The sequence below is a fragment of the Anomaloglossus baeobatrachus genome, chromosome 1 (assembly GCF_048569485.1).
Source record: "Anomaloglossus baeobatrachus isolate aAnoBae1 chromosome 1, aAnoBae1.hap1, whole genome shotgun sequence".
In the NCBI taxonomy this organism is placed as follows: domain Eukaryota; kingdom Metazoa; phylum Chordata; class Amphibia; order Anura; family Aromobatidae; genus Anomaloglossus; species Anomaloglossus baeobatrachus.
The window spans coordinates 744089618-744113243 of record NC_134353.1 but is presented as its reverse complement, the minus strand read 5'-3'; the positions used below and the strand labels follow the sequence as shown (position 1 = coordinate 744113243).

Sequence of the window (23626 nt, the reverse complement as noted above, 5' to 3'; positions counted from 1 at the left end):
AACAGCCGGGACCGAGCAAAAGGGAGCCCAGCAAGGTACTTCTTTGAAGAAGCATCTGCCTTCCACTCTCGAAGCCACAAGATTCTGCGGATAGCGAGGGAATTAGCCGAAGCCACCGCAGTGCGGTGAGAAGCCTCCAGCATGGCACACATGGCATAGGATGAAAAGGCCGAAGCCTGGGAAGTTAAGGCATCCATTTCGGGAATAGATTCCCTGGTGAGGGAATGCATATCCTCTAGAGAAGCAGAGATGGCCTTGAGAGCCCACACTGCTGCAAAAGTCGGAGAAAACGCGGCCCCCGCCGCTTCATACACTGATTTGGCCAGAAGGTCAATCTGGCGGTCAGTGGAATCCTTAAGGGAAGTGCCATCAGCCACCGACACAACGGTCCTGGCTGCGAGCCTAGACACCGGAGGGTCTACCTTTGGGGACTGAGCACACTCCTTGACCACCTCAGGTGGAAAGGGAAAACGGTCATCAGAACCACGCTTTGTGAAGCGCTTGTCAGGACAGGCCCTGAGCTTGGTCACAGCGGCCTGAAAAGTGGAGTGGTTAAAGAACACACTCTTTGCTCTCTTAGGCAAGGTAAACTGGTGCTTTTCTGCCAGAGAGGTTTGCTCCTCTGATACTGGCGGATTGAGATCCAGTACAGAATTAATAGAAGCAATCAAGTCACTAAGATCTGAGTCACTTTCGGACAGATCAATGGGGCACATGGAGTTAGCCTCCGAGCCCCCTGTAAAGGCATCCTCCTCGTCCAGCGAGTCAGCTCTGGAATCAGAGCCACGGGAGGAGTAGGGAGAGGGAACCCTGCGTCTCTTCTTAGGAGGACGGGGTCTGGGCCCTGATGATGAATCCTCTGTGAGCTCCGGTCCTAAGAGAGCCCTAGCAGCAGAGGCACCCTGTGAGGGGGGCTGATGCATATTCAACAAAGTCCTGGACAGAAGTCCCATGGACTCAGCAAAGGACTGGGAGATAGACCTAGAAAAAGAAGGATTTTTGTGTACTCACCGTAAAATATCTTTCTCTGAGTCTTCATTGGGGGACACAGGACCATGGGTTATGCTGCTGTCACTAGGAGGCTGACACTAAGTAAACAGAAAAAGTTAGCTCCTCCCCAGCAGTATAACCCCTGAGCCGGAGGCGGGCTCAATCAGTTTAGTGCACAAGCAGTAGGAGGAGAACCAAACAATCCTGGATAAAAACAAGGTAAGAAACTATGACGAACAGTCGTGTGACCAGTGACCTGGAAATATAGGCACTGGGGCAACAGGCATGTCATATATAACAAAAAACACAAGCAGGGTGGGTGCTGTGTCCCCCAATGAAGACTCAGAGAAAGAGATTTTACGGTGAGTACACAAAAATCCTTCTTTCTCTATCGTTTCATTGGGGGACACAGGACAATGGGACGTCCAAAAGCAGTCCCTGGGTGGGAAGAAAACCATCACCGGAGATAGGAAGGAAGCCGCTTCCCCTTGCCGGGCTTGACCCAGGCCTACAAGCGCCTACGTTGTTACAGGTGTGCCAATGCCACCCGCAAACCTTACGCCAAGACTGGCCTCTGCCGAAGCTTGGGCGTGAACCTGGTAGAAAATAGTCAAGGTATGCCGACTAGAGCGGGTGGCGGACCAGGGGACCTGGTCGATCGACGACTGGAGTCCAATCGTTCAAGGGTGCCCCTTGCTCGATAGACCGCGGCGGAAGTCCGTCCTTCATGCGATAGTCTTCACAGATGGAGGAAAGGATCCATGTGATATTCTGGCCCTTGGCGCCGGCATACGCTTCTTGGCAAGGGTGGAAGGATGGACTGACGGTCGGTGTAACCGAAAAATGGTGTCCTGCAGACACGAAAGACTGAGGGCTCGTACCAGCCCTGGAACGAACTATGCCCCTTTTAGGCTGAGAGAGGAGCCTAGAACCGAAAAACCGAAACCTAAAGTCCTCTGCTGGAAGGAACAGCGAGGTGTCTTGGACAGAAACGAAAGGTTCTGGCTGGAGCCCCCCCTTGTCCTGCTGGCGGAGCCGGAAAAGGGGGGAAAAACGACAAGAGGGCTGTCCGCCCTGATGCCGTCTGTAACAACCAGATGGCCATGAGGAGCCCACCTATCAAAACAGGTGGGAGCAGGGAAAAAAGGGGTACCTTGAGCGAACCCATCACTGGATTAAGGTCCCACATTTCTAGTGAACGATGAAATAAATCTTCGAGGAAACTGGATTCCCGGCCCTCTTCAATGTCTTCTATCATCTTGTCCACAGACCTGACCGAGCCAGCACCCGGGATCCACTGGTGAGGCCATGTAACTTGGGACTTCTGAGTCCTGGTAGAATAGAGGGGCCCCGACACGGAAGAATTTTGCGGTCTGGAAGGAGCCACGGGGCCTTTGCGAGGAGATGAGTAAATTATGTGAACTATGCTCGCCTGGGCCACTCCCGAGATATCGCTTGCCTTGGTCCATCTTGAGAACCCTCGAGACCATAGGAAGCCGCGGAAAGATGCACGAGAGCCTGAACAGGCTACACGACCGGTCTAGGGCGTCGTCATCTAGTCCAGAGCAGGTGCATACTCGAAGCACCATTGACTGAGATTTGGATCGGAAGGCCAAAAAGGTCCACGACCGGAGGTCTTGCTTCGCCAGAGATCTGGCTGGTGATTTCCGTGTGGAGCCCTTTACCTACGCGAGGTCTATCCTACAGCGGAAATCGGCCGTCCAAACGTCCACGCTAGGGATGTGCTGCTGAGATTAGCGAGTGAAGGGACTGGTCCCAGAGCAAGATCTTCTTAGCCTCTCCCTTGCCATGACACTCTCTGCGTCTTCCTGGTGGATGATGCACATCACCGCTGTGACATGGTCCGTCTGGAACCTGGCTGGGTAACCACGACCTAGAGAAGAAATTGTAACCGGGCTAACCAACTGGCTCTGAAGTCCGGAATGTTGAAGGAGAGACGACGCTCTAGGGGTGTCCCTCGGGACCGTGCCGAGGAATGGTGGGATAGCATACCCTAGCACGGGAGGCTGGTGACGGTTGATAATAGGAGGAGGAAAGGGAAGCTTCCCAGGGATGGTAGCGAAGACTGGTCCGCTAGGAGGAGATTGGCGGGTCACCCGCGAAGACGGAACCATCCTGTCTCCGTTCTTCAGTGTGTTCCGTTGGGGAGTCCGGGATGAAATCTGGTATGTGCACCGTCGATATCACCGCCACAGGCTGTCGAGGACTCGCATAGCCAAAAAACCGAAGGGAAGAAACGGGAGCGGGAGGCAAAGAGCACGCGGGGCTCTGTGCCAGGAGGGAAACTACTCCTGCGTGAGGAGTAGCCACCCTTGAACGGCTCAAATACTGTGCCTGAGGGATGATGGACCGGACCGGGCCGGGTCTGGGAGGACTCCTTCCGGTAGCTCAGCTACCCTAGTAGCAAGGAAGGGGAAAAGCTTCCTAGAGGGTGATGATGGTCTAAACCTCAAGGCGAGGGTCCTTGAAGGGAGACTCTGGGCCTCCCGGTCGTTTCTGGGCGGAGAAAGCCTAGCAGCTCTGCAGAGTAGGATGCGTAGGGACAGTGATCCCTGCAAGCGTTTTTAGAAGGCTGGAACGGTCCGCAGCCATGCAAGGCGGAGATGGCTGTTGTAGGGATAAAGGCTTCCAGACGGGTTGCGGCGTGGACAGGGCTGCGTGAGGGAACGATCCTGGTGCATCAGGGCCGATGCCGGGAAAGGGATATACCCTTCCCTTACGTAGCCTAGGGGGGAGAGTAGTCTACCCTGACGTAGCCTAGGGATAAACTAGACTCGCCTATCTCCGAAAGGGCGTTCCCGAAAGTCGGAAAAAAAGTCAGCGACTTCCTAGATGTCGAATCTGCGTTCTTGATCCCGAGTCAGAGGTCTCGATGGTGGGCACACTGATGCTAGAGGTTCAGGCCGAGTAGCGGGCAGACATCAGGTTTGTGAAAAGAGGGTACTCACTCAAGAAGATACCCAGCCCTGGGTCGGCATAGGTGGGACGTGGACCGCTGCGTATGGTGTCCGAAGTCCCTGCGGAGCGGCACGATAGTGACGAGAAGCCCGGAGGAGCCCAGGCGGGTCGCATAAAGGGTAGCGTGCCGCTTCCTTTCGGAGCCCCCTTCGAGAAGGGGCAAGACAAATAAACGGACTTACCACTGGGAAAAATCACGTCCGGGGATTATCCATGATCACGCAGTCACCGTGCGAACTGGATGTCCACTGAAAAAACCGCAGTGGCCCCCACCTTGTTCCCTGCAAAGAGGCATGCCCCCTCTCTCCAGAGCCCTTTGGGGGGATGAAAATGACAATAACACGACTTACCGCTGGTAAACGCCGTGTCTGGTTGCCGTCTGTGATCATCAGCGACTCCAGTTTAGTATGCCCCTTCTCTCCGAAATCGCCTTGGAGAAGGGAAAAAAAGACAATGACAAGACTTACTGCTGGTCAACTCCGTGTCTGGTAGTTGTCTGTGAGCCCGCGGTAACTCGGCGAGCTCTGGATGTCCTCTGAGCACATAAGGGTCTGCTTCAAATGTCTTAAGGGAGACCTGCGTGCACGGAGAGAAGAGGGCTGTCCGTAGCCTTACGGCTTGACTCACCATTTGTAGCAGGCTATTCGTCATGCGCCAAGACATCTAGGTCCTGCTCGGAAGCCAGCAGAGGTGGAAGCCTGGGCCATCACCCGAGAGGTCGGAAGACTGCCAGAGGAAGGACAGTCTGGACCTGGGGGATAAGTGGAAACTGGGGAGCCACAAGGACGAGACCTGGCGGGTCCGCTTCCAGCATAGGAGAAAAGGTCCCTGGTACGGGACTCACCTCCCCGAGGGGATTGCGCCAGTCCTATGGATGATGGTATGCGCATCGGCCGGAGACGCGGCGCATGCGCACGAACCCGAGGGACGTAACGAGGGGAGTTATGGCCTGAGACAGGGCGTTACCAGCCGGCAGGGGTCAACAGCAATCTGACATTTTCTTGAAAATAACTCACAAAAGAGGGGACCGAGTCTTGGGCTTACCGGCCCAAAAATCACTAAAAAGTCGAGCTGGAAACGCTACACTAAAAACGTGATAGAAAACAAGTGCCCGCATAAGCAATGTAGGAGTCAATATATGAAAAATTATGCACGTATTTTTAATAAAAAAAATCGACCCAATATAAAAAATATACACTACAAAGAGTGTTCTGTTTTTCCCCGAAAAAAGTTGCTGCAGCCTCAGCAATCCGCAGACCGGGAGTCTGCCATAATCTTTGTTTTTTTGTTTTTTTTTTTTTTAAATAAAATGAACACTGAGGGAGCGGGAAAAAATATCCCCCACCCCCCTGATGATGCCTGGGGCAGAGCGGAAGGCGGAGAAGGAGAGGCCGGTGGCCAATAGCGCTGCGCAGGAGGCGGGCCTGGGACGCCGAGGACCAGGCCGAAGCCGGGGGCTAAATTTTGACGCTGCCGCAGCAGAGGCAGCGCCGGCGGACCCAGCCGCAAGGCGGCGGCGTCGCAGCCTGGGACGCAGAGGACGAGGCCGAAGCCGGGGGCTAAATTTTAACGCTGCCGCGTGGGCAGAGGCAGCGGCGGCGGACCCGGCCGCAAGGCGGCGGCGTCGCAGCCTGGGACGCCGAGGACCAGGCCGAAGCCGGGGCCTAAATTTTTACGGTGCCGCGCGGGCAGAAGCAGCGCCGGCGGACCCGGCCGCAAGGCGGCGCCGGCGGACCCGGCCGCAAGGCGGCGGCGCCGCCGCCTGGGACGCCGAGGACCAGGCCGAAGCCGGGGCCCTAAATTTTGATGCTGCCGCGCGGGCAGAGGCAGCGCCGGCGCCCCGGTCGCAAGGCGGCGGCGTCGCAGCCGCGAATCAAATCCGACCTAGGCGTCTGCAGGGAGCTCCGCGGACGTAGCGGGGGTGCCCGGCGACTAGGCCCAGACCGGGGCCTAAAATTCTGCAGCCGCCCGAGGGGAGAAGGTAGGTGTCCTACCTGATCCGCGGCGCGCTCCGGAGTGCAGGCTGGGACTCTGCACATGCTCCTGTGTGCTCCGCTCGCAGAAGGGATGGCTTCGGGCACCAGGAAGCCGGCTGAAGAAGGCAGGGAGGTGGACGCTGGTGGGGGGAAGCCCCTAAATGTAGCAGCGCTGCGGGCCCCATCCTAGATCGAGACGCGCTGTGGTCTAGTCCCTATTTGCCGAGCCCCTTGCGCCCTTTGGGGCGATACCGCAGAGCGGATAGGGGGTGCCCAGGAAGACTCTGCCCCACACGAACACACCAGGGATTGGTACCGCGGGAACGGACAGGGGCGAGGGCCCGAAGACTCAAACCTCTGCAACCCTAGGGAGTGGTACCCACCGGGCTGCGAGAGCTGAGGAAGAGAAGTACGATACCTGCAGAAACAGAGAAGTAATACGCAAAAAATCAAGTGGCTGAAGGGGGCCCAGTCGGCCCACATCAGCCTCCTACGACACTAAGCAAAAAACTGATTGAGCCCGCCTCCGGCTCAGGGGTTATACTGCTGGGGAGGAGCTAACTTTTTCTGTTTACTTAGTGTCAGCCTCCTAGTGACAGCAGCATAACCCATGGTCCTGTGTCCCCCAATGAAACGATAGAGAAAGGATTCTACCCAAGCCGGGGGTTCAGCCACAGGAGCAGCCTGAGAGACCACTGGGGGTGAGACTCCAGGCTGTGGCACCGCCAAGTTAGAGCAGGCATCACAATGTGGGAAGGTGCTCGGTTCAGCAGCAGGAGCTTACATGCAGCGCATACAGCATAAAGCTTTAGGGCCTTGCTCCTCGTGTGAGACATGCTGCTGGAGTCGGTCTCTGCCAGAGAATGAACCCCAGAGAGTATATACAGAGGTCCACAACCGGAGACCGGTTGTGGCTTACCAGACCGCTGGAGCGGTGTTGTGTGCCCTCCAGATCCCGAAGCCCGGACCCCCAAGCACAGCACCTCAGCAGAGATGCTGCAGACCAGCGCTGCAATGACTGATCGCAGAGAGAACGCTGAGAAAATGGCCGCCGGAGCGAAGAGAGGGGGCGGGACTTGCTTGAGGAGCGGGATCTGAAGGGCCATAGAGACCTACAGGGAAGGGGACACACACTGCAGTGGGGAGTGTCCCTCCCCTGTACAGAACGGCCGCCGGGAGGAGCCGAGCCTGTCCCTCTGCATGAGTGACATGCGAGGGCAGTGAAACAGAAACTAGGCCTCCGGCGAAGCCGGGGCCTAAATTTGAGCGGCGCGGCCGACGCGCAGGCACCATCGGCGCGGTTCTCAGTCAACAGCTAGAGAACCAGCCAGAAATGTCAGAAAACACAATAAGCACACTCTCCCCCAACAATAAAGTACAGGGACCCTGAAATCTAAATGTCTCAGGTACTTAGCTGCTGAGACGCAGGGCCTGTCCCTGGGGATGAGTGCTCCGGTCCAGCAGGGTCCTCAAGGGCTGCGGATGGAGACCGGTGTCCTGCCAAGCATGGAGACCGTGCTGGCTCCCACTTCAAGCCAGAGCCCAGGAGGGATGGTGAAGGAGCACGGCATGTAAAGGCTCCAGCCTAGGAATCAACCTTACAACACCGCCGACACAGTGGGGTGAGAAGGGACATGCCGGGGGTCTAGACGTGGACCCCACTCTTCAATCTCGTTCCAAAAGGAGAAAATCATATGAGAATGCATGTGTGGATGTATGCCTCCTGAACACAAAGCGATAAACTGGCTGGGTCTGCTCACCAGGGGGTGTATAAGCTCAGGGGGAGGAGCTACACTTTTAAGTGTAGTACTTTGTGTGTCCTCCGGAGGTAGAAGCTAAACACCCATGGTCTGGGTCTTCTAAAGGAACGATAAAGAAAAGGAGGAATGTCAAGTAGCCAATTTTCCTTATTCTTCTAAGACAAGCTGACAAGGGAGAAGCAGTTACTATTCTTGATTGTGAACTATATAGAATGGTAGTCCCACTAAAAGTACATTTTAAAATCAATAGATTTTGGAAGAATTTTAAAAGTTCCACAATTGGATGTGTTAAGAAAATATTCCTGAGCTCATGCTATGTACTGTGTAAGGCCTAAGACACATGGCATGAAAATCGGAGGGAGTGGAATGCGATGAAACATCGCATTCCATTAGCCCATGTGCCAGCACCCATGAGCAATTATTTTCTCAGCTCTAATCAGACCGAGAAAATAGTCGCAGCATTCTGCGGGTGCAATGCGATCCTTGTTCCTTTCGCACCCATTCAAATCTTGGAGCAAGAGAAAAATTGCACTGCACTCGCAGAACACAGGTGTACTGAGATTGCAGAGCGAAAATGGCAATAGCCGGAAATGGTGGAGAAAGAGATAAATCCGGCACGCGCCCCTCCTCAGCGCCGGCACGCCCCCCCCTCCCCCAGCGCCGGCACGCAAGATCGGACCTCAGTTGCAGTGACACTCAGCTCCCGCTGTGCTGCCAGTGTGAGTCGAGTGTCATGCGAGGATTGCAGTAGTCCCCCTAATGGTTGTGTCTGACTGTATAGGGGCATGGGTGTGAGATACCACAGCTCCAGGCAAGTGCAGGAAACAGAAGAGTATACAGATATTACAGCATGGGATCACAGATGATGCTTTCTGTTGGTTAAAACATTTCCCAGCATGTTTAAAAATAATGTATTATCTCATTTGTAATATCTGTATTTCTCTTTCATTTCATTGTGGGACACCGGACCGTGGGTGTAAGCTGCTGTGACTAGGAGGCTGACACTAAATAGACAAAAAAAAGGTTAGCTCCTCCCTGGCAGTGTACACCCTGAGCCGGAGGCGGACTCAAATCAGCTTTTTGCTTAGTGTCGTAGGAGGCTGATGTGGGCCGTCTCGGCTCCCGAGCCACACTTTTCTTACGTATTTTTCATTTTTTCTCGGCGACGCTCATTGCTCTCATTCTCCTTTTTCTCTGTTTCTGCAGGTGTCGTCTATATTTCACCCTCATTCCCTCCAGCCCTGTGGGTACCACTCCCCAGGGTCGCAGAGGTTTGAGATGTCGGCCCTCTCCCCCGTCCATTCCCGTGGTACCACTCCCGGGAGTGCATGTGGGGCAGATCCTACATGGGCACCCCTGATCCACCCTGCGGTATTACCCCAAAGGGTGCACAGGGACAAGCTACAGAGGTTTGACCCCCGCAGCGTTTCACCTTTCGGATGGGGCCCGCATCGCTGCCTACAGTCACAGAGGAGCTCCCTCCCCCCACCCGGCATCCACCTCTCTGCCTCTCCGGACGCCTCTCCCCGCGTCCCTGGAGCCCGCAGCCTTACCTTCAGGTGTGCGCTGCACACAGGCAAGTGCAGAACCCTCTGCCTGCACACCGGACCATCCCTGGGGCTGCGCCGCGGATGTCAGGTAGGACCGTCTCTCCCCTACCTTCTCCCCCTCGGGCGGCTAAAAATTTAGGCCCCGGTCTCTGCCTAGTCTCCCTGCGTCCCAGCCATGCCCCCTGCTGCAGCGCTATTGGCTCGCCGGCCGTTCAGACCCCGACTCCTCCCACCGCTCAGCCTCCAGGCATCACAGTGTGGGCGGTGGATGCCCTGTTTCCCGCCCTCACACGGCCCCTCCCCCAGCCAACTCCAGCGTCCCATCGCCATCTTGTTCTACCTCCTTGTCTGCCTGTGAAGCCCAGCTTAACCATTAGCAGAGTTGCTTCTAGGTACTTTTGAAATGGCCTCATTTTATATGATGAGGTCTTGAGAACTATAAGCTTTGCTACACAGGTACATTAGCTTTCATATGTCACTTTATGTGGATGTAAGGCAGAGTGTAAATGTATCTTGTAGAGGTCTGGGAGTCCTTGGGGGCTCCCCTTATTGCTCTAATGATGGCTTCCTGGTTCTGATCCAGTTTTCCCAGGAGTTTAAATAGTCAGAACCGGGCATGAACTGTTATGCCAGAATCGCCCTCTGGAGAAAGCTACTGCTCTGGCAAACAAATTTGTTATGTGTAGCACCACACAACCCCCTTTAGATCATATATCCGTGGGGTCTCAACCCTTTTTTTCTACGTATGAGGCAGCAGCGCGCTGTCCATTTACCTTCTGACTTCGGTGTGACCTGGATTCCTCTCTCTGGACTGGTGGGCACCACACAGGACCTGGGTACCCTCTGCTCCTACGGAGTGAACCCTCACTAGATAGCTCTCACTGATTAGCGACAGTTTGGTCGTTCTCCTGTCTCCTGCCTAGCAGACCCAGCGAGAGTACCTTTACATAATCCTGGTCCGCCCGATCCAAACAGGTCCCCTTGCCTTGGTGAATTACCCCTAGGCCAGGATGTCCCGCTATGCCCAGGCTGCTCTGCAGACCCGCAGCGCCCACAGGACACAGACGCCTCAGACGCTGCCACGCAGCCTCCGATCCTACAGGGTCCAGCTTCCCGCCTCCTCCCGACTGGTCGGCATCCCTGTTTCAGTCCGTAGACTCCCCAGCTCAGGCTTCTCGGACCATTGCGCAAGCTCTGCGTCTCTTCCCGACGCTCGGTCTGCCCTCCACAGGCCTATTGCAGCCTCCTCAGGAGGAAATGAGCCCCGTCCCACAGTCCTCTACTATGGCTCAGAAGCGGACCCGCCAGGTCTCGTCTTCAGCGTCCTCCCAGGCTTCTCCCGCATCCCCAGGTCCAGACTCCTCTCTTCCCGGGAGTCCTCCGACCTCTCGGGTGATGGCTCAGATGTACCACCTCTGCTGGATTCCAAGCAGGCGGCTGATGTTCGGCGCATGGTGGATAGCCTGGTAGAAGCGGTGAATCAGACTCTGAAGGTACAGGTGGACCCAGTCTCTTCTCAGAGCACCCAAGTCTCCTTTAAGTGGACGAAGCGAGTCCATAATGCATTCAGTGGACATCCAGAGTTCGCAGAGTTACGGAGCAACCACAGGCAACAGCCGGACAGGGTGTTTACCAGCGGTAAGTCCATTAATTTACATTATCCCATCTCTGAGGGACTTCGAAAAGAATGGGCAGACTCCCGGTCGCCCCGCCAGTATCCCACCTGTCTAGTTCTCACACAGTCCTCCTCTTAACAGTGCATCTCTCAACGACTCCACGGACTGTACCATTGACAGGTGGGCCAGTTTCTGCCTTCGACACAGCGGGTACATCCTTTTCCCCGGCCTTTGCCTCGGTTTGGGTGGCAAAGGCGCTGATGTCCTGGGCAGATACTCTACGCAGCAGACTCCGTGCCATCTCTGACGTTCCAGGACTGGCGAGTACCTTCTCGACGCAGCCCTGGCGTCTGCCAATTGCACGGCCCAGGCCTGTAGCAGCAGTATGGCCATCCGTCGAGCCCTCTAGCTCAGGACCTGGAATGCAGATGCGGCCTCTAAAAAGTAGCTGACGTCCCTTCCGTTCTTAGGGGAACGTCTTTCGGGGATAGGCTAGTCCAGTTGGACCTCCGAGGCTACGGTAGGAAAGAGTACCTCTCTTCCCCAATTTCGGCCCAAACGCGTCCAGAACACATGAACCTTAGTAAACACGCTCCCCTCGGAGGGACAGGAAGGCTCCGTCATTCAAGACCAGTCCCCACCAGTCCACGAAGTCCGCCTCGAGGTCTCAACGCTGCTCCTCCAATTTACTCGCAATCTGCGTGCAGCAGCGCCAGGCTAGTGTGGGGAGAGAGGGGGGGGGGGGGGGCTCCTGTCCCGCTTCCAGCATGTCTGGCTCCCCTTAAATACAGATGCCTAGGGCAGAGAGATCTTTGTCTCAGACTACGAAATAGAGTTCGCTTCAATGCCACAGACGTTTTTTCCGTTCTCACCCTCCAGACTCTCCCGGATGTGCTCGCGCATCCCTCCTCTCCATAGAGTCTCTCCTACAATCTGGAGTCGTGGTACCAGTCCCTCCCTCAGAATGCAGCCAGGGATTTTATTCCAACCTCTTGTGGTCCCCAATAAGGACGGCTCGGTCCGTCTCGTCCTCTACCCGAAGCTTCTCAGCAAGTCGGTGAGACCTCGAGCATTTTGCATAGAGTCTCTCCGCTCTGTGATCACGTCTATGGAAGGCGGCAAAGTTCTGATGTCGCTGGACATTCAAAACGCCTATCTGGCAGGGAAGCCCTCGCTTCAGGCGCATGATCCCTCAACGGGGAAGTCTTCAACCAGATCTGCGGCAGATGGAGGACTCCGAAGGTGGTCCAAGTGGCCTCCCGATACGACTGTCAGGTGCCAAGGTTCATTGGGGGGTACCGCGACCACCTGGCGCTAGGGGTCGACGCAGGGAACCAGTGCTTCTTCCCACTGCTGCCCCTGATCCCGAAGGTTCTCAGGACCCTCAAGGCAGAAGGATTTCCAGTCATCCTAGTGGCTTCACAGTGAGCCAGACGAGCATGATTCGCGGAACTCATTCAGCTCCATGCGGAAGTCCCGTGACACCTTCCAGACCGTCCAGATCTTCTGTGGCAGGGCCCTCTCTCCCACCAGAACGCAGAGGTCCTATATTTGACAGCCTAGTGATTGAATCCTGGGTAATAGCTCAGGCAGGCCTTTCGACAGGGGTGATACAGACAATGATTAAGTCCAGGACGCCATCTTCTACGAGGATCCACTACAGCAAGGGGAGAGTTTTTTTTCCTCCGGTGGTCTGAAGAACACAGCATCTCTTCTCTCCCCTTCTCCCTTCCCTCAAGTCAGGTCTGGATGCGAGTCTAGCACTCGCCACGCCTAAAGGTCAAGTGTCGGCTCTGTCAATTCTGTTTGAGGACTCGCCTCTCGTCTGTGGATCAAGACCTTCATCCAGGGAGTTACCCATCTAGCTCCGCCGTACTCGTCGTTCACTAGAACCGTGGGTTCTTATGCTAGTGCGAGGTTCGCTTCAAGATCCGCCATTTGCACTTCACGAGATTCTTCCTTTCTCGGCTGTTTTGTAAACGGTGCTTCCCGTCGCCATCACTTCTATGCGAAGAACGTCAGAGCTGGCAGCTCTTTGTCCTTACCCCTTTTCTGGTCCTCCACCAGGACAAGGTGGTGCTCCGGCCGGATCCTCGCTTCTGCCCAAGGTGGTCTCACCTTTCCATCCAAATGAGGAAATTGTTTTTACCGTCCTCCGGTCCTGGAACTTTTCACAGCCTGGAAGGGGCTTCGCACACTCTGGATCTGCTGCGAGTCCTCAGAATTTACGTCTCCAGGACGGCACCTTTCCGTCAGATGGATGTCTGTTCATCCTTCCATCCGGTCACAAGAGGGGCATGCCGGTATCCAAGGCCACGACTGACAGATGGATCCGGTCCACCATTTCCGAGGCCTATTGGATAAAGGACAGAGCTCCACCACGGGGAGTAAAGGTGCACTCTGCCCGTGCACTGGGAACCTCTTGGGCGATTACGCATCAGGCGTCGGCCGACCAGGTCCGCAGGACCGCCACCTGGTCTAGTCTGCATACCTTTACTAGGGTCTACCTTATTCACACCCAAGCATCGGCAGAGGCCTGTCTTGGGCAAAAAGTTTTTGCAGGCGGCAGTAGCACACCGATAACAAGGTAGGTGCATTCAGCTCTTGGGCAAGCCTGCCGAGGGAGGGCGTTTTCCTTCCTATCCGCGGTGCTTACCTGTTCCCACCCAGGGACTTCTTTTGGACGTACCACGGTCCTGTGTCCCCCAATGAAACGAAAGAGAAAGAAGGATTTGTGTGTGCTCACTGTAAAATCTCTTTCTCCGAGTCTTCATTGGGGGACACCGCACCCACCCTGCTTGTTCTTTGGTTGGTGGTTTTATTACAGATTGCCTGCCTATTTCAGTGCTCCATGTTTCCAGGCCACTTATCGCACGGTTACTTTGTTATAGTTATTATCTTGACTTATGTATGGTTTTTTTGGTACTCCTCCTACTGCTCGTGCACTAAACTGATTTAAGTCCGCCTCCAGCTCAGGGTGTACACTGCCAGGGAGGAGCTAACCTTTGTTATAGTTATTATCTTGACTGTGACTAGGAGGCTGACACTAAGACAAAGTAACCGTGCGATAAGTGGCCTGGAAACATGGAGCACTGAAATAGGCAGGCAATCTGTAATAAAACCACCAACCAAAGAACAAGCAGGGTGGGTGCTGTGTCCCCCAATGAAGACTCGGAGAAAGAGATTTTACGGTGAGTACACAAAAATCCTTCTATTCTCTGCTTCCTCCCCTGCCAAGAACTTGTGGTATTTACAGACCATGTTCCTGCAGATACAGCAAAGTGTAATAAAATGTTCTGGTTACCAGCAGTGCAAAAACAAGCAAAAAAGTAAAACACCCAGGCAATGAACAAGTTAAAATAATAAAATTAGCTGTTACTCACCCCTGCAGCAGTTAAAAAGGTGTCATCACGACTACAGTACTTGTGCTCGCTACAGCCAATCACTGAGCTCAGCAGCTGTGCCAATGTAGGTGGGAAGCAACGACTAGTTTTATTATTTTAACCTTAAGCCTTATTTTAACCTTAAGCCTTATTTTAACCTTAAGCCTTATTTTGACCTTAAGCCACCGTCACACAGCGATATCGCTAGCGAGATCGCTGAAACGTCACAGGTTTTGTGGCGTATCAGCAACCTCGCCAGCGACGTCGCTGTGTGTGACACGTAGCCAGGGTGAATATCAGGTAACTAAGCAAAGTGCTTTGCTTAGTAACCCGGTGTGTACCCTAGCTGCATATATAGGGAGCCAGCGCTGGCTGCCTGTAAGCGGTGTACGCTGGTAACCAGGGTAAAGATCGGGTAACCAAGCAAAGCGCTTTGCTTAGTTACCCAATATTTACCCTGGTTACCAAGCGCAGCATCGTTACACAAGTCGCTGGTGGCTAGTCGCTGGTGAGATCTGCCTGATTGACAGCTCACCAGCAACCATGTAGCGACGCACCAACGATCCTTGCCAGGTCGTATCGCTGGTGGGATCGTGGGTGTGTCGCTACGTGTCACGGGACCCTAACTCAAGCCCATAGAGGATAGATATAATTGGAAAGAACATATGCACTTATAGCAAAAGGTGTGCCGATCCATTTCTTTGGTTTTCTCTATGCATAGATGAGCTTAGGTGTTAAAGTAGGTGAACCGTGGTGTGATGATAAGGAAGACTAGCACTTTGTACAAATACAACTTAATGTTAGGATACGTAGGTACTTCCCATCCATCAGTTAATTGAGGGTTCTCATTTAGAAGGGGCTGTCCAAGCTTGTCGAGGCAGAAATTAGTAAAATAAAGAACACTCCCGACAACCTGCAAGAAAGAGTGATACTGTAGTTAACCATAAAACATTAACATATATACACACACACGTACACATGTACATATGTACACACACACACCCACATACATACATACATATATACACACACACACACACACACCCCTATACATACATCTATACTTATCTATATCTATATCCACACACACACACACACACACACACACACACACACACGGGATTAAAGCCCAGGGCACATTTGGATACTCCTAGAACACGCATATCACCTGGTTAGCATACAATGTGGTATGTTTTCACGGACCTCCGTGTCAGCTATTAGCAGTGCTGTGGCAGGCTTACACCATCTCATTTGCAGCATTAACATACCACATGACTACTACTTCGCTGATCGGTTGTCTTAACAGATTGCTTTTGATCTTGCTTAGAAGTATTTACTTATGTATTGCTTACATAGAAAGCATTTATCCCCTCTTTCTAAACATCTAGGTCCAGAAATATTTGGACAGTGACAAGTTTTGGCATTTTAGTTAATTACCAAAACATTAAAAGGTCGCTATATCAATCAATATGGGCTTAAAAGTGCAGACTCAAGTTTAATTTGATGGTGTTCAAATCCTAATTGTAGTAAGGGTTTAGGATCGGCATGAGAAAAAAAAAATAAATCTAGTAGGCACTGCCCTTAGAACATTGAAGAAAGTGCCATCCAATAAAACAATAGAGAGCACCCATCCGAGTTACACGCCAGTGTGAGCGCACCAGGTGGTCCAAAAGCAAAACATGTAAATCCCCATCTATTTGATGCTATAATCTAAGCTATTTTCTATTATACTGGTGTTAAAAATACCCTACTGTTCTTTAACTACACTATAACTGCTAGGTCTTTTTCTTGTCTGATGATGATTTGTTTGAGAATGCCAGTGCCTGATGTGATACTCAAAGTGTCATCAGGGGGCAAAGTCTTTGTTAGTTACTGGAGCCTCTGCCCCTTCCTTGAAATGAAGCATCATAATGAAGCTCGTTTCAGGGGTTGGTCTGTCCCTCCCTGCACAGTGCCCACTCTGTTGGCCCAGATCAGTAATCATTTAGCCGGTAACAGAGCAGTGTCTACACTTGGCAGGCAGGCAGACCAGTGACTTCACCAGCGGGGCAGCACTAGACTCCTGCATGTCAGGTGTAGAGACAGCTCTGTTACCAGCTAATTATTACAGATCTGAGCCCACAGCAGAGCAGGTGCTGTGCAGATTGCACAGAGAACAGCACAGGGGGGAAAAGAACAGGGAAGGACACAGAGGAACAAACCAGCCCCTGAAACAAGCATCATTTCAGGAAGGGGACAGAGGCTCTCTCTGGTCACTGCCACAGACTATGACCCTTGATGACAGAATCCCAGCATGCACTGGGATTCTCAAATTAATTGTCAGAAAGGAAAGAAAAAAATAGAATGGCAGTTCGATAGTGTAGTCAGGGAATTTTTAATACTAGTGCATTAGAAAAAAGCTTTGATTATAGCATCAAATAGATAGGGATTTAACAACAAATTTCCTTTTGCCTTCAGACGACCCCTTTAATCAGATGGCAACCAACAATTCTGTCCACGTATGTAGATCAGGTAGCATTCCAAAGTGAGTACTGTGAATTACAAGGATAGCAATTGACGATGTATACTGTACACTAAGCACTTGACCATGCCCGAAGCCCCCTTATTAACACACGTATATGTTAATTCAGTTACTGTATTTTTCGGACCATAAGATGCAACAGATCATAAGACGCACTCCAAAATTTAAAAGAGAAAAATATGGAAAACAGACGGATTTTTGTGTACTCACCGTAAAATCGTTTTCTCTTAGCCATCATTGGGGGACACAGGACCATGGGTGTTATGCTGCCTATCCATAGGAGGACACTAAGTAGATGCAAAAGACATTAGCTCCTACTCTGCAGTATACACCCCCTGACCGGGCCAGGCAACCTCAGTTTTAGTACACAAGCAGTAGAAGAAAAAAAAAAAAAATAGTAAGAACTTATCTCAACGGAGGAACATGAGAAACAAAAAACAAAAAAAAAAAAAAAAGTCATAACCAAATAAGGTACTGAGAGAACCAAGGCCCAACAGGGCAACAGGGTGGGTGCTGTGTCCCCCAATGATGGCTAAGAGAAAACGATTTTACGTTGAGTACACAAAAATCCGTTTTTTCTCTGACGCCTCATTGGGGGCACAGGACCATGGGAGGTCCTAAAGCAGTCCATGGGTGGGAAAAATAAAAGAAAGACAACACAACCCAAGGACGAGGAACCAGTCCCAGACATTCTGGAGCGCCTACTGAGAGAGGTGCTCTACTGCCGTTTGCAGAATTGTCCTACCCAGATTTGCTGAAACCTGGGTATGGAATCTGTAATGCTTTGAAAAAGTATGTAGGCTAGACCAGGTCGCAGCCTTACACACCTGTTCCACTGAAGCCTGATGCCGAATGGCCCACGAAGCGCCAACTGCTCGCGAGGAATGAGCCCGCAGCCCACTAGGAATGGGCTTGAGTTGCAAGCGGTAAACTTCCTGGATTGCAGAGCGAATCCAGCGAGCCAGAGTTGCCTTTGAAGCTGCCTGTCCCTTCTTAGGCCCCTCAGGAATGACGAACAAAGAGTCCGTTTTCCTAAAGGGGGCTGTCCTGGATATGTAATATCTGAAAGCTCTGACTAGGTCTAATGAATGCAGAGACCTTTCCACCCTATGAACTGGGTGTGGACAAAAGGAAGGCAGAACAATGTCCTCGTTCAAATGAAACGGGGTAGGAACCTTTGGAAGAAAATCCGGAAGGGGGCGCAGAACCACCTTGTCCTGGTGAAAGATCAGAAAAAAGCTCGCGGCAAGAGAGTGCTGCCAGCTCCGAAACCAATCTGATGGACGTAATTGCCACCAGGAATGTCACCTTCCATGACAGAATAGCAAGGGAGGATTCCTTGAGGGGTTCAAAAGGGAGACTTCTGGAGACCGTCTAGAACGAGATTGAGGTCCCATGGGTCCAGCGGCCGTTTGTACGGGGGAACTAGATGGGAAACGCCCTGGAGGAAGGTCTTGACTTGCGTTTTTTGAGCCAGGCGGCATTGGTAGATAATTGAGAGTGCTGAGACCTGCCCATTAAAAGGGAACCGAGAGCCAACCCCGCTTGCAAGCCAGACTGCAGAAAGTCGAGAATTCTGGGGATAGCCAGAGGCATAGGCTGGACGTTAGTTTCCCTGCACCATGAAAGGAAGATTATCCATGTACGGTGGTAAATGCGGGATGAAGCAGGCTTTCGGGCGCTGATCATGGTGGAAATAACCGCGGGGGAGAATCCCGCTCTTGTTAATACCCAGGTCTCAATGGCCATGCCGTCAGCTTCAGGCTCTGGAGTTCTGATGGGAAATGGGCCCTTGGGTCAGCAAGTCTGGAATGCGCCACGGTACATCTGTGAGCATTTGTACTAATTCAGCGTACCAGGCGCGCCTGGGCCAGTCCGGTGCTATCAGTATCACCGGGACTCCCTCTGCCTTGATCTTCCTGATTACCCACGGCAGCAGGGGTAGAGGTGAAAATATGTAAGGCAGGCGGAAGTGGTGCCAGGAGCAGACTAGAGCATCCGCGTCGATTGACTGCGGGTCGCGTGACCTGACTATGAACGTGGGTACCTTTGCGTTCAACCTTGAGGCCATTAGATCCACGTCTGGTGTACCCCAGCGAGTGCAGATGTGTAGGAACACTTCTGGCTGGAGAGATCACTCTCCGGCGGCCAGGCCTTGGCGACATAGAAGTCTGCTGCCCAGTTCTCTACTCCCGGTATGTGTACCGTTGATATCACTGACCCCGTCGATTCGGCCCAGCTGAGGATCTTGTGGGCCTCGAGATAAGCCGCTCTGCTGCGGGTGCCCCCCTGCCGATTGATTGGACTTGAATCTGACAACCCGTTAGCAGAGGGCAGAACGCCCTGAGAGCGAGGAAGATCGCGCGGATTTCCAGGATGATTATGGGTAGGGAAGACTCCTGGGGCGTCCAACGTCCTTGAGCAGTGTGGTGCCGGTACACTGCTCCCCAGCCTAGGAGGCTGGTGTCCGTGGTCAGGACCAGCCAGTTCACTGGGAGAAAAGATCTCCCCTTCGATAGGGATGAGGACCGAAGCCACCAGCGGAGTGCATACCTGACTGAAGGCGTCAGGTGAAGATGTTTGTCCAGGGAGAAGGGGCTCTTGTCCCAGGAAGCTAGAAGGGCTAGCTGCAGTGGGCGGAGTTGCAGCTGAGCAAAGGGTACTGCCTCCATAGCTGCCACCATCCTGCCGAGCACCTTCATGCTGAATCAAATGGAGCGAGACGGAGGACGTAGAAGGCAGCGTACCGCTTGTCGAAGAGCGATCGCCTTGTCCTGAGGGAGAAGGATCAAGCCCCGACAGGTGTCCAGGGACATGCCCAGGAATGTGATGGATCGTGATGTGACCGGGGATAATTTGTCTAGATTCAGTAGCCACCCTAAGCGGGATAGGGTGTCCACGGTGATCTGTACGCTGGTTGAGCAGTCGCGGAAGGAGGGGGCCTTGATGAGGAGGTCGTCCAAGTAAGGGAGAACAACTACTCCCCTAGCGTGAAGGACGCTCATGGCGGCCGCCATGACTTTGGTGAAGACCCTTGGTGCGGTGGCAAGGCCGAAGGGTAGGGCTACGAATTGAAAATGGGAGTCCTGAACTGCGAAGCGGAGGAACTTTTGGTGAGCTGGGGCGATGGGTATGTGCAGGTACGCGTCCTTGATATCTATGGAGGCGAGGAATTCCCCTTCGACCATGGATGCAATAATGGACCTTAGGGACTCCATTCAGAATCTCCGTACGTGCACGTTTGTTCAGGTGTTTGAAGTCCAGGATGGGTCAAACTGACCCATCCTTTTTGGGGACCACAAAGAGGTTAGAATAAAAACCCCCTGAACTTCACGTCGTCTGGGACAGGTATTATCACTCCTGCTGTTTGGAGCGAGTGGATTGCTGAGAAAAAGCCTCGCGTCGTTTGAGTCTTTGGGGGGGTTTGAGAGAAAGAACCGACTCGGGGGTCGGGTCCGAAATTCTATGTGGTAACCAGAAGACACAAGGTCTCGCACCCATTTGTCATCTGAGGCGACAGCCCAGATGTGTTGAAAGAGCCGCAGTCGCCCTCCTACAATGAGTGTGTCTTCCGGGGCGCTGAAGGAGTCATGAGGGGGGAAAACGTCATGGACGAGTCTCCCTAGTTCTGGACTGTTTCGATCTAGGCTGCCATGACGAAGTGGGTTTCGGGGAGAGCTGAGAAGGTCGGTCCCTGCGTAGTCCGCGGCTAGTGGCGGGGGCAGAGCGGGATGTCGACCAACCAAATGACTTCCGAAAGGAGCAGAACGAGGACTGTGGACGTCTGGTGAAGGTCGTCCTGGGCTTCAGCTGGGGAAGGGAGGTACTCTTTCCTCCCGTGGCGTCAGAAATGAGCTTGTCCAGACGTTCGCCAAACAATCGGTCTGGAAAAAAGGGAAGGCCCGTGAGAGACTTCTTGGAGGCAGAGTCCGCTCGCCATTGTCGGAGCCAGAGAGCTCTACGGATCGCTATGGTATTTGAGGCGGCAAAAGCTGCGCAGGTAGCAGCATCAATGGAGGCCTGCATGAGGTACTCCGCCGCAGCGGCAATTTGAGCTGTTACCTCTGAAGGTATGAGGGAACTGGGATTCCTCAAGCGAAGTGTTAAGGGATTCTGCCCAGACCGAGATCGCCTTTGCGACCCACACAGAGGCAAAGGAGGGCAAGAGAGAGGAACCCGCAGCCTCAAAAGGCAGAGCAGGCGAGGTGCTCCACCTGTCTGTCGGGTCCTTGATGGAGGAACCATCGGTTAAAGACAGGAGCGTCTTTGTAGCAAGGCGGGAGACTGGGGGGGGGGGGGGGGGTAGTCGACTGAGGGCGGATCGGCCCAGCCCTTAGGGGCAGGTGAGGCTTCTCCATTTGCTTTGCGAGGATATCCTGAAACTCTGGGTGATCAGCGAAAACCTTTTGGGGTTTCCTTGCTCTCTTAAAAGGAGACCACATGGTCAGTGGTAGTGGATGGGGGATCCTCCACATGCAGAGTTTGGTTGATTGCTGCTATAAAAAGGGAGTCTATTGCAGTTTGATCATCTGGGGAGGTTGAAACCAAGGAATCATTCTGGTACAAACAGCATTCTCCCTCCTCCGGCTCTTCAGAAGCCGTGGAGCGTGTGGGAGAGCCTGCCCTGTGTGCTCCCGAGGGAGAGCCATGGGGGCCATGAGAGAGTGCTGGAGACACGCGGCCGTGTGCTCTTTTTCTGATCCCTGCAACCGGTGAAGCATGGGCCCGGATTACCTCAGAAGGACCCTCCATAGGGGTATCCTCAGGCTGCGTTCCGTCCAGGGGCCCAGAAGGGTGTGGAGGACGACATTGCATAGCCAGAACCAGGTTCTGTGACAGTTTTTCCATGGATTGGGACAGAAACTGTGCCTATTCCGGTGGGCTGGGAGCCCTAGGCTCTGGGCTGACGATTGCGGCGGTGGTGGCGGGGAGGGTCTTGGGGGGCTATAGGGGCACAGGACTCACAGAGAGAAGAGGTGTGTTTACGTGGTAGCTCAGCGTGGCAGGCAGTGCAGGCTGAATAATAGACTATGTGAGCCTTAGCACTCTTAGTACCCTTAGAGTTCTGCATGTTCCTAATAGGAGTATGCCAGGAGGGGGAGCAATGATATGCAGAGCTACAAGTGAAGCAGTGGGAAGCAAGGATTGTATTTGCTTCGGTGTACCTCACCAGAATCAGCCGATGGCCTTGCGTCCTAAGGAAGGAGTAAGCCCGCTCTTGGAGATCTTCGCGCGCTTTCCGGGGGGCGGGGCTTAGCGCTAAAAGAGCGCCAAGAAGAAGTCAGTGTGCCCCCCTGCTGTCGGTAGTAAAAAACGGCGGGAAGGGAGCTTTTGTGACCGTTTTTTTCCCCCTCCCTCCAGCCAGCACACAGCTAGTGGGAATAAAGACTGCGAATTCAGTAGTCCAGGGAGCCTTCCCCTGCCACTGGTATTATCTCTGCAGGATTCCCTGCATCGTCTTTCTCCCTTTGTCTGGGAAACCAGTCAGGGGGGATCTCACCTTAAAACACTGCCTCAGTCCAGGCAGTGGAATAGCAGAGTCAGCTTGCTGTGTCCAGCCACACAGGTGCAATGTATCAACTCAGAGCCTGCAAAGAGGACCTGAGGAATTGTGTGTGCCTCTGCCCTGGGCTCTGGAAAATCGGTGTCTGTAGGACCCGTCGTCCAGTAAAAGGCAGCCCTGGATCCAGCGTCGCAGGAGGGGGTACGTGGAGGCGACACTCCGCGATCACGCCCGTTGATGGTATGGGAGATCGATCCCTAGGGGAAACCGTCGCCCTCAAAAAAATAACAAAACCTTGAAAGGATGTGCCTCCTACAGACACTAAGCTAAACTGAGGTTGCCTGGCCCGGCCAGGGGGTGTATACTGCAGAGGAGGAGCTAATTTCTTTTGCATCTACTTAGTGTCCTCCTATGGATAGGCAGCATAACACCCATGGTCCTGTGTCCCCCAATGAGGCGTCAGAGAAAAAAAAAAAGATTGAGATCACAATCTGCGCAATTGCAACCCCCAGCGCCATTTCCTTGAAGTCCATTACGTCAGTCACTAGGTGATCAATGGCGTCTGCCTTGCGCTGCTGCAACGCCCTCTCCCCCAAGTCAAGGGCCTACAGCATTGCCCCACTTGTGCCACCGCTGGCAACCTGCAGCAGCGACCATGCCTCCTGTGACTTGATCTGCAACCCCCGTGGTAAGCTACAATCAGCCCAAGAGACGCACCCCCCCATTTTCCTCCCAATTTTTGGTTTGGGAAGGTGGAGTGCATCTTATAATCAGTAAAAGAATGGTACATATGTAATTATTCTGTTTCTATAAAACAAATTTAATAAAATATACAGTATCAGTATGATTTCTATAGGGACTAAGCCCCTATATGAAGGCCTAAATAGTTAAAATTTCAGTTTTTGGGTGACAAACTCCCTAAAAATAAATAAGGCAGAACATGGAAAATGTGGATAGTTCTTTTATGCTTACACTGAAGGCTTCCTTAATTTTCTTAACTGCATTCACACTAGAGTTATCACTGGCCTCCAAAGAAATACTTGATGGCTGGAAAGAAAAAAAAAAAAAATGGCTCAGTATAATTTATAAATCAATACATTTGTTCAGCATTTAACCATTCTGTTACATTTAAAATCCTTACCTCCCTTATAGTACCAAAATGTCAAATGCAATAATCCAAATGGGCATTACCACATTGTAAAAATAGCAAATTTAATGGGTTTGATGTTACAATAACCGTAAACCTAATAAAATGTGAGCTTAGATGTGCTTCAAAAGAAGTTATATAATGGCTGCACACAAGAACCATCACAAAAGGTCATCATCTGAAAGAACAAGGACAAAGCAG

General features: G+C 52.8%; 1 protein-coding gene across 1 annotated transcript in view; it reads right to left on the bottom strand.

Annotated features, from left to right (window-relative positions):
* Window positions 1-23626, bottom strand: part of ZCCHC8 (zinc finger CCHC-type containing 8) — a 167775-nt gene that overhangs the window by 86448 nt on the left and 57701 nt on the right. Inside the window, exons 5-6 of the mRNA XM_075323130.1 lie at window positions 23251-23325; window positions 15064-15167 (exon numbers count right to left, since the gene is read on the bottom strand). Of these exons, the coding sequence (XP_075179245.1) occupies window positions 15064-15167; window positions 23251-23325 (179 nt within the window). The remainder of the gene's footprint in view (window positions 1-15063; window positions 15168-23250; window positions 23326-23626) is intronic.